The sequence below is a fragment of the Armigeres subalbatus genome, chromosome 1, assembly GCF_024139115.2.
Source record: "Armigeres subalbatus isolate Guangzhou_Male chromosome 1, GZ_Asu_2, whole genome shotgun sequence".
Taxonomy (NCBI): Eukaryota; Metazoa; Arthropoda; class Insecta; order Diptera; family Culicidae; genus Armigeres; species Armigeres subalbatus.
The window spans coordinates 299,836,505-299,853,645 of record NC_085139.1 but is presented as its reverse complement, the minus strand read 5'-3'; the positions used below and the strand labels follow the sequence as shown (position 1 = coordinate 299,853,645).

Sequence of the window (17,141 nt, the reverse complement as noted above, 5' to 3'; positions counted from 1 at the left end):
TCCACTAAAAAATAGTTAAACAATTTTCTTAAAGAATCAGAATTGGAAATAACTTTTGAAAAAGGGTATTAGCAAATTAGAAATCGCAATCCCATGACATTTGTACAAGTTATTCAAAAATAAATGAGAATAATATATTCTCAAAAATGTGAACATTCATTCATTCCACAATGCTCCATTGTTCCGAAAAGCAAATTTCTTTCAATTTGAATAACAACACTATTTAAATTATTTTTGATTTGTTTTCATGATTTCTACAAGTTATATATAGCATCATTCTTTTCTGTGTGAAGGTTTAAATCTTTAATGATATTTTCTTCAATTCCATCAACGATGGAAGATGACATGAATTCATCTAAAGTATCAGAGGATAAAGAACTTTAAAAATCTTCAAATATTACAAAATTACGCATGGCATAAGAATAACTAAGTGAATTTTTTTTCCAATGTCTCCTCGTTATCCAAATCGAGCTTAAAATAGATCTGATTCATGTAAGGCACGAAGAAAAATGTCAACATTTGCCTCTCTTGATCATTTTCTTGCATTATGAGTTCTAAATTTCTTCTTTTTTATATTGACTTTCCGCTGGTTGTTCAGCCAGTGAACCTCAAAGTGTAGATGAGTGAATAAATATTTCCCTACCTTTAGCCAGACATTCATGAACACTAGCAAGAATTTCATACTCTCCGTACTAACTAAGATATTGTTCGTCTTTACTTTTGCAATAAACATGTCGGGAATTATTGATTCCATGAGATTTATAAATATTTACATGCTATGAAACCTCATATTTAGTTCTCCATCAGTAGCTAATGAATAGCTCAGAAAAATAGGTTTAGGGAAATGACTCAAACCACTCAAGCCCCAAACGCAATTCAGCGGAATGGCGACGGAACCAGTAAAATTTGACAGGAAATATATAAATTCCGTTACCGTTACCGTTGTGCTGCATTGTATTGGGGGTTTTATTCATTCACTCCTTTGAAAAGTTAAAAAATTGTTATAAATAAAGTCGAAGTTATTACCAATACATGTATTTTGACCATACCCTTTGAGCCCATAGTTCAGTCTGGCCCATTTTCAATAGGAAACGATGGGACTAGATTTCCCGTCGAATGAAACTTGTTGCGAGAAAATCGTACACAAATAAGCGTCTAAATGGCGATTTGCGCACATACATACAGACGCGCATGCACACACATACAGACATCACCTCAATTCTTCGAGCTGAGTTAGTTGATATATACCACTACGGATCTCCGGGCCTTCTATCAAACATTCGTTTTTGGAATGAGCATTAACCTTGGAGTACGAGAGAGGCAAAACACAGTAAAAAAAAAAAAATCAAAGTGATTTAACTCTGTTAATTGCAAATACTGGCAAGAAATTATTTCGGGAAATTTTAGTCGAAGCTTCGTCCTTGATGTGCATCATAAAAGAACCCGGGGATTTCTGAGGAAAAAAAGTTCTTCACTATCAAAGTTGAAAATAGCGTCGTTTTTGGAAAAAAATATTGTTTCCGCATTTTTTTCATTTTTTTTTCACAATGTAACCATTAGTTTTTGCATACCATTTTAAAGCTTATACAATTACCTTTGTAATGATGTATTAACATTAAAGAAAAAACATTAAGAATAAATAGTTGAAAGTAAAATATTTTTTCAGGAAATTTGTTAACTTTTTTACCCATTTCTGACTTTGACACCTTATATCTTTGGAACTAGTGCACCTAGAGACTTCAAATTCAGAATTTCTCTTAATTAGAGTATTGACAATGGAGAGAAAATATTTTAAAATAATTCGGAAGACATGACATTTTCGATTAATGACCGCCCGAAATCCTATAGTGGGGCGTAGCAGCCGGGGTACAATTTTCAACAGATCCAGTCAATTTATTTGTTTCGCGGATGACATGGACATTGTCGGCCGAACATTTGCAAAGGTGGCAGAATTGTACACCCGCCTGAAACGTGAAGCAACAAAGTTGGACTGGTGGTGAATGCCTCAAAGTATATGCTTGTGGGCGGAACCGAGGGCGACAGGGCCCGCATGGGAAGCAGTGTTACGATAGACGGGGATACCTTCGAGGTGGTCGAGGAATTTGTCTACCTCGGATCCTTGCTAACGGCTGATAACAATGTCAGTCGTGAAATACGAAGGCGCATAATTTGTGGAAGTCGGGCCTACTACAGGCTCCAGAAGAAACTGCGATCAAAAAAGATTCGCCACCGCACCAAATGTGTCATGTACAAGACGCTAATAAGACCGATTGTCCTCTACGGACATGAAACATGGACAATGCTCGAGGAGGACTTGCAAGCACTCGGAGTATTCGAGAGACGAGTGCTTAGTGGCGGTGTGCAAGAAGACGCTGTGTGGCGGCGAAGAATGAACCATGAGCTCGCCCAGCTCTACAGCGAACCCAGTATCCAGAAGGTAGCTAAAGCCGGAAGGGTACGATGGGCAGGACATGTTGCAAGAATGCCGGACAGCAACCCTGCAAAGATGGTGTTTGCTTCCGATCCGGCAGGGACGAGACGACGTGGAGCGCAGCGAGCGAGATGGGCAGACCAGGTTCAAAACGACTTGGCCAGCGTGGGGCGTATTCGAGGATGGAGAGATGCGGCCTCGAACCGTGTATTGTGGCGTCAAATTGTTGATTCAGTGTTATCTGATTAGATTATTATTTATTATTTAATCAGACTAAGGCCGAAGTGGCCTGTGCGGTATATAAGAGTCTTCTCCATTCGGCTCGGTCCATGGCTACACGTCGCCAACCACGCAGTCTACGGAGGGTCCGCAAGTCATCTTCCACCTGAACGATCCACCTTGCCCGCTGCGCACCTCACCTTCTTGTGCCCGTCGGATCGTTGTCGAGAACCATTTTCACCGGGTTACTGTCCGACATTCTGGCTACGTGCCCGGCCCATCGCAGTCGTCCGATTTTCGCGGTGTGAACGATGGATGGTTCTCCCAACAGCTGATGCAATTCGTGGTTCATTCGCCTCCTCCACGTACCGTCCGCCATCTGCACCCCACCATAGATGGTACGCAGCACTTTCCTTTCGAAAACTCCAAGTGCGCGTTGGTCCTCCACAAGCATCGTCCAGGTCTCGTGTCCGTAGAGGACTACCGGTCTAATTAGCGTTTTGTAGATTGTCAGTTTGGTACGGCGGCGAACTCTATTCGATCGGAGCGTCTTGCGGAGTCCAAAGTACGTACGATTTCCAGCCACTATGCGTCTCCGAATTTCTCTGCTGGTGTCATTTTCGGCAGTCACCAGTGAGCCCAAGTACACAAATTCTTCTACCACCTCGATTTCGTCACCACCGATGCAAACTCGCGGTGGGTGGCTCACATTGTCTGATAAAAATCTCATTTAAACCAAAAATGTTACATATGTAGTTTCTCAAAAAACGGTTCAATTGTACTTCAAACGTTTTCAAATTATTTTAAGTCTAATTGAAAACGTCTACATCAATTCTACCGTTATACAAAGTCAATGTATTTTACAAGCAAACGGAGAATCTCCACTCGCGCAGCACTTCCAATTACACATTATTTAAATACTAAGGTGTTAAGGTTACGATGCATACTTTATTTTTTTCCAATTCCTAATGAATAAAATCACTTTACGCAATCAATCTTTGATACATATAGCTTCGGTGGTGGATATATGCAATTTATATAATGAATAGCTTTCGTAATGCAATACATGCTTCATCATCACTAAAATCCTCCCCTCCCATCTACCGTACCCCTTGCAGATCTATTCGGCCACACGTTCCCGCAACCCCCAGTCGACGATGGATCGAAGACGCCTCATCCTGAAGCCCGTTCCGTCGTTGTCCTAGTTGAAGTGAGCAACAATATGATTAAGCTTAGGTTTGAACTACAAGGCAATCCGCCTTTGAGCGTTGCGTGCATCGATTTGCGCGCACCAAGTGATGCAGCAAACGAGCGAACGTCACAATCAAATCAAATTTGTATCGCGAAAAGAAACACGAGTAGTGAAACAACACACCACTAGACTACATCAATGAAGCAGAAATCGACAGTACAAATCACCAGGATTGGGCAAAAAAGGATTCAAGAAAAAAAAAACAAAGTTATTTATTAGTTGAGTTAGATGAACATAAAACAAGAAAGCAGGGACATTCCTAAAAAGATATTGCTTTGAGTACATTTCAAGATTCGGGGCATCGACGTGAAACCAAAAGGTCAGAAAGAGGTGAACAATGCCATACCTAAGCTCGCAGAAGAATCGTGCACTTGCACTGGTGCACGCAAATGCTACCCGTTTGGTTGCAAGCGGTCGCAGTGCGTCGGAAAGTTGTGGGCAAGGACAAGGATGAGAAAAGGATGTTTGTGTGTGAATTTTTATATCCGATTTAGATTTTTTATTATCTACACGACCATGTTTCGAACGCTCGTCTAGCAGTTCGCGATGGAAAGCTATTTATTTCTACATGTTTAGATTACCGTAATAAACAGTATGACTCGACAGGGGGATCGTTGTTTTGTTTTCATTTAAATGCACTTCGAAAGCAATGATTGCTCAACAGCAGCCATTTTTAAATGGATCATTAGGGATTTGGGTCAGTCGCAAAGGAACGTACCTTCTTCTAATCGCTGTTTTACGGTTGAGTTCCGAAGAGGATTGACAACTTTATGTTCACTAAATTTTGCTAGTTCTAGAGAGCTTTAATAGCAGAATTTTTATCCAAAATTACACATCATAAGCTATAATTTTCAAAAATACGTGAACTAAAAATCGATGCGCAGAATAAAAACAATCACGCCGTTGCACTAAACGTCAAATTTGTAAAAAGGGAATTTAAAGGAAATCGCATTCGCAACTGGGCATGAGCAAGCTGCATGGGCTGCATGGGGGATAAAAAAGAGATGAACACGCTTAGATTGGTTTACCTATTTATGGGTACTTGTTCTACGCATACACGGATGCCTCCATTTACCCATTAATGGTTACTTCCGTACCCATTTCGAAGAAAAGCGGCATAACTCATTTAATGGGTAAATCGCATTTACTCATTAATGGGTAATCTCATTGAATTTCAAAAAATGAGTAAATTTTACGCCACGTTCCATGGCAGAAAATGTATGAAATTTACCCATTATTTTTTGAAAATGGCCTTTCAAAATTGCAATTTATTCAATATTTTGAAGGAAATTTTAAGTAAATACAAAACATAACAGTTTATCGGAACATGGCTTTTTATTTAATCTAAACATGATAGTGATTTATACAGCATCCGGATAAAAAAAACCTTACATTTTTCCACATCAATTGTTTGATTTTCTTTCTTGGTAAAATCGCACAGCGGTGTTTTAAACACTTTATCCTGCACTCTATGGATCCCCTGCATCTCTATGGTTCCGTCGGTATTCTGGATTATATGCTGTCTCCTCAGATAGCAGCTCCGAAAATACTTGCTGCAGGTGAAGTGTTCTGATCCGCCACTTTTTGCATCATCCGTATTGTGTTTCTGTAATGGGCAAAAAATCTTTTATTCAGCTATTTCAGCTGCCAATAATTACACATACCTTATTCTGACAGCCCAGCGTTGCAATTCCTCCATAATTGAACATTAAACTAGTTTTTTGTGCCGATATTAAAGAGATTTGTTTTTCTACAGCAGAAGGCATGCAAAATGGCTGCTTTTATTTTTGAACTTTTAGAAGGGTACGATTTACCCATTGTTTATTATCAGAGGACATTCTCTATAATGAGGTGAAAATAATCATTTTGTGTTGATAAAAAATCACCCATTATTTGACATGTCGGTATTGAAGCAAAAAATGGGTATATGAAACCCATTAAATGGGTACTTGTCAGCTTCCGTGTATAAGGGTAAATTTAATTTTACCTATAATATTGGTAAAACATACCTAAAATATCAGTAAAATTTACTGACATTTCGAACAAATCGACTTTACCCATATTTGAGTAATCGCATTTACCCATATATGGTTGAAAAAATAAACATAAACAAATCCGGATTCATGACTGTCGCGACGTCGTCCAACAAGTTTTGAAATTTCGCCCTGGTTTTCATTCTTTCACGCAGTCCCGGTCGCAAACTAAGATGCATAGTTCGTAAAATAGGGGAAATAAGGTAACTATATTGTTGTTGTTTGTTATATTTCGCTAATACTGGCCTTGTATCTTTTTTTGTGGAAGCTTCTAGACGGCAACCAACTTGTTTCCCGTTCTGACCATCAGTAGCACCAGGATAAACTCCTTGCAATCGGTCTCGTCGATGGAACAGCAAGCCGGAACAAAAAAAAACATTTTCGAATCATCCAAAGTTTTGTCGCTCCAGAATCGCAAACAAGATATTCTTTTTACGCCATCGCTTCCCGTCATAGTCGCGATGACCATCGCTTTCCCCCGTTATTAGTGTGAGCCATTACAGCATTTACCAATGTCTTCCGGTTTCCGTGCACTAACGACAGTCATCGGATTTAAGACTTGTGCAGGCATTCAGATTTTATGGAAAGCTGATCGAAATGCAAAGTTTATCTGGAAAGACTAATATTGCTAATACGGATTGCTTCCGGGCCGTTGGATATAAACGGTAAGTAAGATTATATTGCTGATTAGAAGAAAATGTTCATCCCAGTTTGTTTTACTCTCTTTACAGGACGAACTTTCCCCATCCGTTGCAACAGCACCACCACAGCACTGCAGCAAACACATCCAGGCTTGAGAAGACAATCGTAGGATGCCTGACCTGAGACTGATCCAATCTCTTCTTCTGTAATTCACGGATGAACCACGTACAGAAGTGGTCGCCGTCTCATCTGGTTTATTACCAATATTCCGATGCAGCAAGGGGGTTGAAAGAAATTTGAGCACCTCAGCAATTGTAATCGCTTGCAATACGAAACCTGATACATTGCCGAAAATCGCCTCTAATGGACTGAATCGAGGACCAATTGGGTTGTTTAGCAAAGAAAAAAATGGGGTTTTTTATAGTTTAACATAAAGAGCATGCTTTTCTGATCTCCAACATATTTTTATTTTGTTTGTAAACCTTTTATTTTCATTTTTGTATAGCAAACAATAAGCCATTTTAATCGATAGAATGACACTAACATTCATAGAATGACAGTTGGCCCATGCAGCATAAGAACAAATTATTAGCCCCATATAAATTTAAAATGCAAATTAAAAATAGTTCCGGTGCTCCAAAAATTCTGAAAAATTGGTGTTAAGCTCAGTTTTTTATGCAGATTCAGAATATGTAAAAACATATATACCCCTAAACAACCCAATTGGGTTGTTTAGCAAAGAAAAAAATGGGGTTTTTTATAGTTTAACATAAAGAGCATGCTTTTCTGATCTCCAACATATTTTTATTTTGTTTGTAAACCTTTTATTTTCATTTTTGTATAGCAAACAATAAGCCATTTTAATCGATAGAATGACACTAACATTCATAGAATGACAGTTGGCCCATGCAGCATAAGAACAAATTATTAGCCCCATATAAATTTAAAATGCAAATTAAAAATAGTTCCGGTGCTCCAAAAATTCTGAAAAATTGGTGTTAAGCTCAGTTTTTTATGCAGATTCAGAATATGTAAAAACATATATACCCCTAAACAACCCAATTATTGTTAGTTAATATAGATTATTAAAATTTTCATAGTTATTAGAATTTCAATTTCTTTCACAGTTGGTTGCCAAGGTGGTGCAAATATATGCAGTACCATGGTTACAGTGCATCCCAAAAACTTCAAAGGCAGCGGACCAAGAGCCCTCGGCCAAAGGGCGTGGGGCCCATGGAATGCAGAAGTTCGCTAAATCATTAGCGACTACTACGGCTAAAAAGCCCTCCGAAGCACCGTATTGGGTTGTTTAGGGGTATATATGTTTTTACATATTCTGAATCTGCATAAAAAACTGAGACTAACCCCAATTTTTCAGAATTTTTGGAGCCCCGGAACTATTTTTAATTCGCATTTTAAATTTATATGGAGCTAAAAATTTGTTTTTATGCTGCATGGGCCAACTGTCATTCTATGAATTTTAGTGTCATTCTATCGATTGAAATGGCTTATTGTTTGCTGTATAAAAATGTAAATAAAAGGTTTACAAACAAAATAAAAATATGTTGGAGATCAGGAGAGCATGCTCTTTATGTTAAACTATAAAAAACCTCATATTTTCCTTTGCTAAACAACCCAATTATCAAGATTTTTTTGTGAAAATTGCAATCGCAGTTTTTCGCTCTTCTTTCCTCTCCGCTCAATCAATTATTCGCTCCTGCACTCTAATACATTACATAACAAATTTGGGTTATATTTTATTTATTTTCTTTTTAATATTATTTTACTTTAATGCATTATTATACTGTCAACATTATTGTCTTATTCCCTACATCCTTCACCTCCTCTACTCTTAATTATTGTTAATATTAAATAATCAATATATATCATTATAGAAATTATCTGTATATTTTCAATGTTGTTTTTGTTATAGTTATAGTTGTTATAGGAACAATTGGGTTGTTTAGCTCAGAAAAATATCGAATTTTTGGCAGTTTAACATAAAGAGCATGCTTTTCTGATCTCCAACATATTTTTATTTTGTTTGTAAACCTTTTATTTACATTTCTATACACCAAACAATAAGCCATTTTAATCGATAGAATGACACTAACATTCATAGAATGACAGTTAGCCCATGCAGCATAAGAACAAATTTTTAGTCCCATATAAATTTAAAATGCAAATTAAAAATAGTTCCGGGGCTCCAAAAATTCTGAAAAATTGGAGTTAGGCTCAGTTTTTAATGCAGATTCAGAATATGTAAAAACATATATACCCCTAAACAACCCAATTTACTACTAGTCAACTAGTTATCTGATGAACTAACGTGCGTTACGGGAGCTGTAACAGAATACATCTGGAAAGAAAAATATCATTATTTTTAATAATAACAGTATTTATATGGAACGAGACTTACCATGGCACGATTTAACATAGTACGTACTTCAACGTACTTCAACTAGTCTTCTCTTTCATGGGTTGAGTTGTTTATCTAACTATTCACCACTTGAAGCATTACATGTTCTACCAGACTACGATCCACTTCAAGTACAACGAGTTCTATCCCTAACCCACTGCTGATCTTGTGTTCGCTTTCATTGGCTCAAGAACGTCCATCCAGCTCATTTCCAGGCTCAAGAACATCCATCCAGCATCAAAAACAGAAAATGTTTATTAAACTACTTACCACATTAAGCATTGAATGTTCTATCAGACTACGATCCACTTCAAGCGCTACAAGTTCTATCTCTATTCGGAACAAACTGCTGATCTTGTCTTTGCTAGCATGGGCTGTTTTTTTCAGGCGATCTTGTTCTTGCAGTCATTGGAAGAGCTTACAAGGCTCTAGACAATCAATCTTGCATCAAAACCAGAGAATTTTCAACAATATTCTCAGTTCATCTCAGTTTACACTTTCTAACACTTTACTCAAGGCACCAGCTGATCTTGTTCATTTGCTTCTATAAGATACATCCGGGCCAAACGTCCTCTCAGAGACGCACCAATCCACTCTGAGATTGGATTTCTTCATAACATCCACTCTTATCAAACGTTTTCAAAAACAATTACTGTCCCCTATCGTGGAAATCCCAACCATATGCTCAATTCATCTTAGTTTACACTTTCTAACACTTTACTCAAGGCAACAGCTGATCTTGTTCATGCAGTTATGGCTAGAGCCTACCAGGTTCTTCAAAATCACTCTTGCATCAAAACCAGAAAATTTCTAACAATATTTTGAGTTCATCTCAGTTTACACTTTCTAACACTGTACTCAAAGCAAAAGCTGATCTTGTTCATTTGCTTCTATAAGATCCATCCGGGTCAAAGTCCCCTCAGAGACGCACCAATTCACTCTGAGATTGGATTTCTTCCATGTGATCCACCCGGATCGAACGTCCACTCAGAGACGCACCAATCCATTCTGAGATTGGATTTCCTCATAATATCCACTTTTATCAAACGTGTTCAAAAACAGTTACTGTCCTCTATCGTGGGAATTCCAATCATATGCTCAGTTCATCTCAGTTTACACTTTCTAACACTTTACTCAAGGCAACAGCTGATCTTGTTCATGCAATCATGGGTAGAGCCTACCAGGTTCTTCAAAATCACTCTTGCATCAAAACCAGAAAATTTCTAACAATATTCTCAGTTCATCTCAGTTTACACTTCCTAACGCTTTACTCAAGGAAATAGCTGATCTTGTTCGTGCAGTAATGGATAGAGCCTACTACACTCAAATAAAAACGCACATTACAATTATATGCCCTGCACTTAAAAAATGACCAGTTGCATTCGGACATGAAAAGTATGTGCAATGCTAATGAATTATTACCGATATCGTCAAGATGGATTTTATGTGCAGCCTTTTGATCCATATTAAAACGCTCAAATGGTTTACATTTATTAGAGTAATGAAAATAATATAGTGTAATGGCCCCGAGAATGGCCCTGCCTCGGGCATTGCTTTATTCGGATTTGGAGCAGATAATTAATTAAATCATGTTGGAAATAGACATTTGATTAAAGTGTTAATTTATTCATTTTTTTAACCTCTTTGACACCTATATCTTGCCATGCTTCAGGAGCCGAACGAATGCGGATAATATGGTGAGCGGTGATTTTTGATTGTTCAATGAGGGGGCGACGATGATCCGAATATGTACGACAGTGTACGACATAAGAGCCAATCGTTTCAATGGAGGTTTCACGACTCAAATAAAATCCTTTTCTTCTGCTGGTCTTCTGAGCCCTTCCATTTCACCGGCCCGGGCAAATTGATCGGACGATTTCATGAAATATTATATGTCGCTCGATGTATCTCAGTTCGGATTCTCGTCCTAGCTCCTTTTTTTTAGTTTTTCATATTTGGCTTCAGGTTGATTTGAACTATGCTGTTCTGCAATATAAAGAGTTGAAGTGTTTTGGCTCACAAAAATATTAACTTCAACTTACGATTACTTCCTACCGAACTGTCGCGAGATGAAAACTGCTGATTCCGCCGAATTCTCACCGAAGCCCAATTGATGACATCGTATTCCTATGCGGGTGCTGCCTGTAGTACAATTACGGAAAGCTGAGTAATGGATATAATAGTAAAATATAATAATTTCCACGAGTAGTTTCTCCCGTACTTCATAATTCTAATTGTGCTGAATTTAATGTTCTTCAAGACTGTCGCTCCCGCCCAAACATTGTTTACTTTGCTCATGCTTTTTATGTTGGTAAACTTCAAATCTATTTTAGGCATAATATACTTTATAATTACAACTCATATGTTTTATTAGTCGCACATAGAATGAAAATTCTCGCCCCATTTTATAAACTATGCGCTTTGTGCACATAGAATATATCAGCAGTTTGGTTTGAGTGTAGGTTCTTCAAAATCACTCTTGCATCAAAACCAGAAAATTTCTAACAATATTCTCAGTTTATCTCTGTTGACACTTTCTAACACTTTACTCAAGGCAATAGCTGATCTTGTTCATGCAATCATGGCTAGAGCCTACCAGGTTCTTCAAAATCACTCTTGCATCAAAACCAGAAAATTTCTAACAATATTCTCAGTTCATCTCTGTTACACTTTCTAACACTTTACTCAAGGCAATTGCTGATCTTGTTCATGCAATCATGGGTAGAGCCTACCAGGTTCTTCAAAATCAATCTTGCATCAAAACCAGAAAATTTCCAACAATACTCTCAGTTCATCTTTGTTTACACTTTCTAACACTGTACTCAAGGCAATAGCTGGTCTTGTTCGTGCAATCATGACTAGAGCTTACCAGGTTCTTCAAAATCACTCTTGCATCAAAACAAAATTTCTAACAATATTCTCAGTTCATCTCTGTTACACTTTCTAACACTTTACTCAAGGCAATTGCCGAGGGGCGATTCACTTGTGTATTTTTGATTCAGTCCGACGTATTGAATGATGTATTGATGTATTTTCTGTGTATTTCTACGTATTGGATGAAATAATGCATTAAATTGAATTAATGTAATTATTTGTGTATTAAGGTAATATTAGCGTATTTTTTCACAAATACGGATTAAAATCGAATATTTGAATATTTTGACCTCAATTTTGACGTTTCAGTGTTTATGTTTGATGTTTCAATTGGAGCCGAAAAAAAATTAATCCAATTATAGCGTGTTTTTCGTTGAACATATATGCATTTTTTCTGCATTTTGTTTGTCATTTCATTCAAATACAAGTAGGATAATACTATGAAGATGAAATTTATATTTCAAGACATTGATGTCAGTTGGATGTATTATTTATTATTGAAGGTAGATTCACACATCGGAAATAATGTCCACGGATTTTACGAGCAATTTTCATTCCATGAATATTGTGAATACTAAAGGAGCGGGATTGGTGGGAATGCGACAAGGGAAATTTGAAATCCGGCTCCTTTTAAAATACAACCGGGACCAAAGTCCTTCCTGCAAACCTTAATTTTACTTGTGCGGAATTATAGCAGATCAAGTGAAAATACATAGCATGGTTGATTTCATATATAGCTATTGAACATAAATTATTATAAAAATAAACGATTATTTAAACCGATCTTAGAGTGAAACATCTGATAAGCCATTATTTTCGGATAATCCAAGTCCTAAAAATACTCCAAAAACCTTGACAACAGAACCAATATGGAAAACATATATTTTTCTTCCTGCTAAGCACCGATTTTTTAAACGATCCATTTGCAGTGGATATTTCAGGTATCTGCTGTCAAACTTCGTCAAACTAAGTTTAGGATCTTACATATAATCATCGAATGTCCTAATATTTTTCTAGCCCAAAACTGAAACGAGAATGGCTGTTCCTGAAACGTATTTCGAAGGTTTATTTATCCTCTTTCGTTCAATGCGGAAAGCAGCAGCAGCTGTTGTCCTTCATGTTGTTGTTTTGTTTTTTTCGTGGGGTGTATTTTCCCGCTTTTTACTGTACCTGTGTATTTAAATCCGAATAGCTATATAATTTTTACGAATGTTAATTTTCTTGCGTACACTGATAATAATCTTATAGTAAATGCAACAACATAAACATGTTTAGCTTTACCATGCCAGCATATTGTGAAGGTAATCTTGATATCATATAAAAACGACCATCATATAGTGGGCATTACTATGGAATGACAACGATCCAACTAACATGAACCATATGGTAATCCCAACCACACATTTTGTAAACTGGATTTTTATTCTACCATTCTACCATGAACATTCATGATTGCAGTCACTGTAGCATAGTACAATTTAATCTGTGTTTATTTCGTTCGCCACATTTTGCTGCAAGACCTCTTCCACTCTGATCATCATCATTTCTTGTACATTTATTATATATAAATCGCAGTAAGTAGTTTTATCCAGACATTTTTATGACAAAAAAAAACAATAATTCTCGTTTATTTTATTTAGATTACGAGTGTGTGAGAAAACTAACTGGAACTAGCTCCAATCTGCACTGGAGGCTGTTAATTTTGCTGCTCCCAAAGATGACGGCTCTGAAATTTTGCTACGACCGGCAGTTTACACCAGTAGGATTGATATTTTTCGCTGCATTTAGTAGGAATATTGATATTCAAATATGCGAAAAATCCTGGCAGCGGAAGATCTTATTTTGGGTTTACGGATTGAATCCCGGGGCAGGCAGATAATAAAATATGTTGTCTGTGGAAATATGTTTAAACCTCCTACTGAATGATTCCTGTAAACTGTGACTCAATATAAAATCATTAACATAAACCATAACCAATGAACATAATGAACTTCGATTAATAAAATGAGTTTTTTTTGTAATACAAGACATTTCCTGTTGTTTATTATTTTGAAAAATGAATCACTATATTATGAAGACGCTTCCTTGCAGTTAAGATTACCATGTTCATGTTATAACTTACATAGTAAAATCAACAACATATATGGTCAACCATGCTATAATCCCTCGCTTAGCGAAGCATAGTAAAGTTGACTTCAAACATAGTAGTTTCAAATAGGGTTCGCGTTCTGCCGAAATCAAGTGGTGAAATGCATTCAGTTTTACCCTTGATATGGTAGGCGTTAAGCCCCAAACGCAATACAACGGAACGGCGACGGAAACGGCAAATTTGACAGAAAATATATGGGCTAACTGTCAAATTTTCCGTTTCCGTCGCCGTTCCGTTGTATTGCGTTTGGGGCTTTACTATGACATTTCTTTCAGTGTAATAATAGATAAGAACGATTTCACCCATATTTTTATGTATTGAAACATTTCGTTACACTATTTGCATTAAAATGTGTTTTTCGTGTAATAATATATTTCCGTGCATTATTTGTATTTTGGTGCAATATTTGTATTTTTGTGCAATATTTGTATTTTTTTTATTAATGTATTTTCGATTCAAAATCCGATAACAGTGAATCGCCCCTCGGCAATTGCTGATCTTGTTCGTGCAATCATGGCTACACAGAAAAAACGAATATTGTTATAATTAAAAATGTTGTACTTTGTAACTGAAGAGTGAGTATTTTTCTTTAAAATAAAAGTCAAACCGCTTTCAACCAAAGTATTGTATTTGATTTGAAAGTATTCTTCCCTTGTTGAAAGTGTGAATTTAAAAGTTTTCTCTTTCAACTTGAGAATTGGAGAACTGTCAAATTAGCTTGCATGGCTGGCATAGAACAAAGAAAAAAACTCAACTTTGGATCACTATGGGATGGCTCAACACAAAAAAACTCATAAGAAATAAGAAAACAATATTTACTCTAATATGTATTTCAACTATACTGCCGTCTACGCATAATTGTCCCATGTTACCTTTGATGAAAAAATCCAAACTCGAGTCAATTTGTCCCACTAATTTCGGAATCGATTGGATCTCGAAATTTAACAAATGTTTTTGGGATGTTATGAGCGTATGCAACACTTTTCCAGGACATAAAACGAATCACTACTTATTTAAACGATTTTCAGTTTCATTATCATCAAACAACAACTTCATTTTTTCAGTGGGACAAATTGACTCGAGTTTGAATTTTTTCATCAAAGGTAACATGGGACAATTATGCGTAGAACGGCAGTATAGCTCATTGTTCGATTCAAAGCATCATAATTTTTTTAATGCTATAATCAAGTCTATAATACCTTTATATAAATATACATAAAACAATTTGAAATGTATAATGTGCACGAGTAAATACAATTTTGACCATCAACTGATTTGCTGTAGGTCCACAATGCAACGAGACTGTCTCGGTCTTCTGTTGACATTCACATCAACAGTAAATATTTAATAACAAGTTTATCACCGCGCGAAAACTCGTTAAAAATGTCTTCAAATCTACTTCGTTGTGCCTCCGATAAAAAGGCAGACGATTCGGTTTCGATTCATCCTATCGAGCCATTTTTTATAAGGTAAGTAAACATACATCTTGCTGAATGTGCTGCTGTCCGAGGTTCAGTTTCGAGAAGGTTTTACCCTTGGTTTTACCTCATATTGTTTTGTTTATCATTGCAGAAACTCCATGCTTCTGATGCTTCTTCCCAGAAATCCGGACAAACATGAGGTTGGGGCAATTGTTCTTTGAGCCCGGAAATTCCTTAAACAGGTATACGCGTAATTTAAATTCTCTTTAACCATTATAAATTAAAAAAAATATACCGCAACCGTTTACAGGCTAAAGTGATGGAGATTGAAATGTAGTGGTGGGCGTGACGTGAGAACGGCCAGGAGGAACCGACGATATCCTGTATTATATAGGAATAATGTAGATCACCGTGAACATCAAGCGCAATTAATGCATGATAGTGACAAAAAGATAATCCGGTTTAATCTGTTCCTGTAAAATTTCTACTATGTCCAGATGTAAATAAAAATATTCGTTCCATTTTAAAATCCAATATTGTCATGCATAGATTTTGAATAGTTTGTGAGTCTAAAATTAACTTCTATATTTCAAAGACAAAAGAGCTTGCAAAAGAGTCGTTTTTGGACTTACAGACTTTTCAAAATGTAGATATGCCTGATTTGTTTTTTTATTTACAAGAATCAAAACTGCTTGCAAAACTGCCATAGTTCAATCTAAAAATATTAAACTTTTAATTTTACAGCGTATCTGACATTTCTGCTACATTGTTTTGAAAGTTGAAACTTTTAATTCCAGAGTAGACAACAACTTTCGAAGCCTCGTTCGAAACAAAAGTTTGTCAACTTTTATTCTGAATGTTCGCGACTCTCTACGAAAAAGAACCAACGCAACTTTTTATTTTAACCAACGGTTTTTTTAATTTGACAAATGGTTTTTCTTTCTGTGTAGAGCCTACCAGGTTCTTCAAAATCACTCTTGCATCAAAACCAGAAAATTTCTAACAATATTCTCAGTTCATCTCAGTTTACACTTTCTAACACTTTACTCAAGGCAATAGCTGATCTTGTTCATGCAATTATGGGTAGAGCCTACCAGGTTCTTCAAAATCACTCTTGCATCAAAAAGTTCATCTCTGTTTACACTTTCTAACACTGTACTCAAGGCAATAGCTGATCTTGTTCATGCAATCATGGGTAGAGCTTACCAGCCTGGTTCTAACACTGTACTCAAGGCAATAGCTGATCTTGTTCATGCAATCATGGGTAGAGCCTACCAGGTTCTTCAAAATCACTCTTGCATCAAAACCAGAAAATTTCTAACAATATTCTCAGTTCATCTCAGTTTACACTTTCTAACACTTTACTCAAGGCAATAGCTGATCTTGTTCATGCAATCATGGGTAGAGCTTACCAGGCTCTTAAAAATCACTCTTGCATCAAAACCAGAAAATATCTAACAATATTCTAAGTTCATCTCAGTTTACACTTTCTAACACTGTACTCAAAGCAACAGCTGATCTTGTTCATTTGCTTCTATAAGATCCATCCGGGTCAAACGTCCTCTCAGAGACGCACCAATTCACTCTGAGATTGGATTTCATCCATGTGATCCACCCGGATCGAACGTCCACTCAGAGACGCACCAATTGGGTTGTTTAGGGGTATATATGTTTTTACATATTCTGAATCTGCATTAAAAA

General features: G+C 36.6%; 2 protein-coding genes and 3 long non-coding RNA genes across 9 annotated transcripts in view; 3 read left to right on the top strand and 2 right to left on the bottom strand.

Moving 5' to 3' along the window:
• Positions 1–4,513, top strand: part of LOC134207806 (uncharacterized) — a 72,763-nt gene extending 68,250 nt beyond the window's left edge. For all 3 annotated transcript variants that reach the window (XR_009978426.1, XM_062683736.1, XM_062683737.1), the window contains one exon: positions 3,769–4,513. Coding sequence is in view for 2 of the 3 variants with exons in the window: in XM_062683736.1 (XP_062539720.1) it covers positions 3,769–3,855 (87 nt within the window). In the remaining variant the exon portion in view is untranslated. The remainder of the gene's footprint in view (positions 1–3,768) is intronic.
• The window catches only part of LOC134207805 (serine proteinase stubble-like), a 37,954-nt gene that overhangs the window by 19,646 nt on the left and 1,167 nt on the right, over positions 1–17,141 (bottom strand). The window contains exon 1 of one of the 2 annotated variants that reach the window (XM_062683735.1): positions 4,621–4,832. The exons of the other annotated variant lie outside the window; for it this stretch is intronic. The gene's annotated coding sequence lies outside the window, so the exon portion shown is untranslated. Of the gene's footprint in view, positions 1–4,620; positions 4,833–17,141 lie in introns of those variants that run through there. 2 annotated transcript variants of the gene reach the window in all.
• On the top strand, positions 6,010–7,707 carry LOC134216365 (uncharacterized). Its single transcript, XR_009980637.1, has 3 exons — positions 6,010–6,138; positions 6,204–6,600; positions 6,667–7,707. It is a non-coding gene; the product is annotated as an uncharacterized LOC134216365 (long non-coding RNA).
• Positions 10,623–11,413, bottom strand: LOC134207807 (uncharacterized). Of its 2 annotated transcripts, none has more exons than XR_009978428.1 (3): positions 11,218–11,413; positions 11,039–11,159; positions 10,623–10,982 (listed from the first exon to the last, which is right to left on the bottom strand). It is a non-coding gene; the product is annotated as an uncharacterized LOC134207807 (long non-coding RNA). The 2 variants fall into 2 exon arrangements; XR_009978427.1 differs by having other exon boundaries at positions 11,039–11,138.
• LOC134216358 (uncharacterized) lies at positions 15,320–15,974 on the top strand. Its single transcript, XR_009980631.1, has 3 exons — positions 15,320–15,488; positions 15,592–15,682; positions 15,751–15,974. It is a non-coding gene; the product is annotated as an uncharacterized LOC134216358 (long non-coding RNA).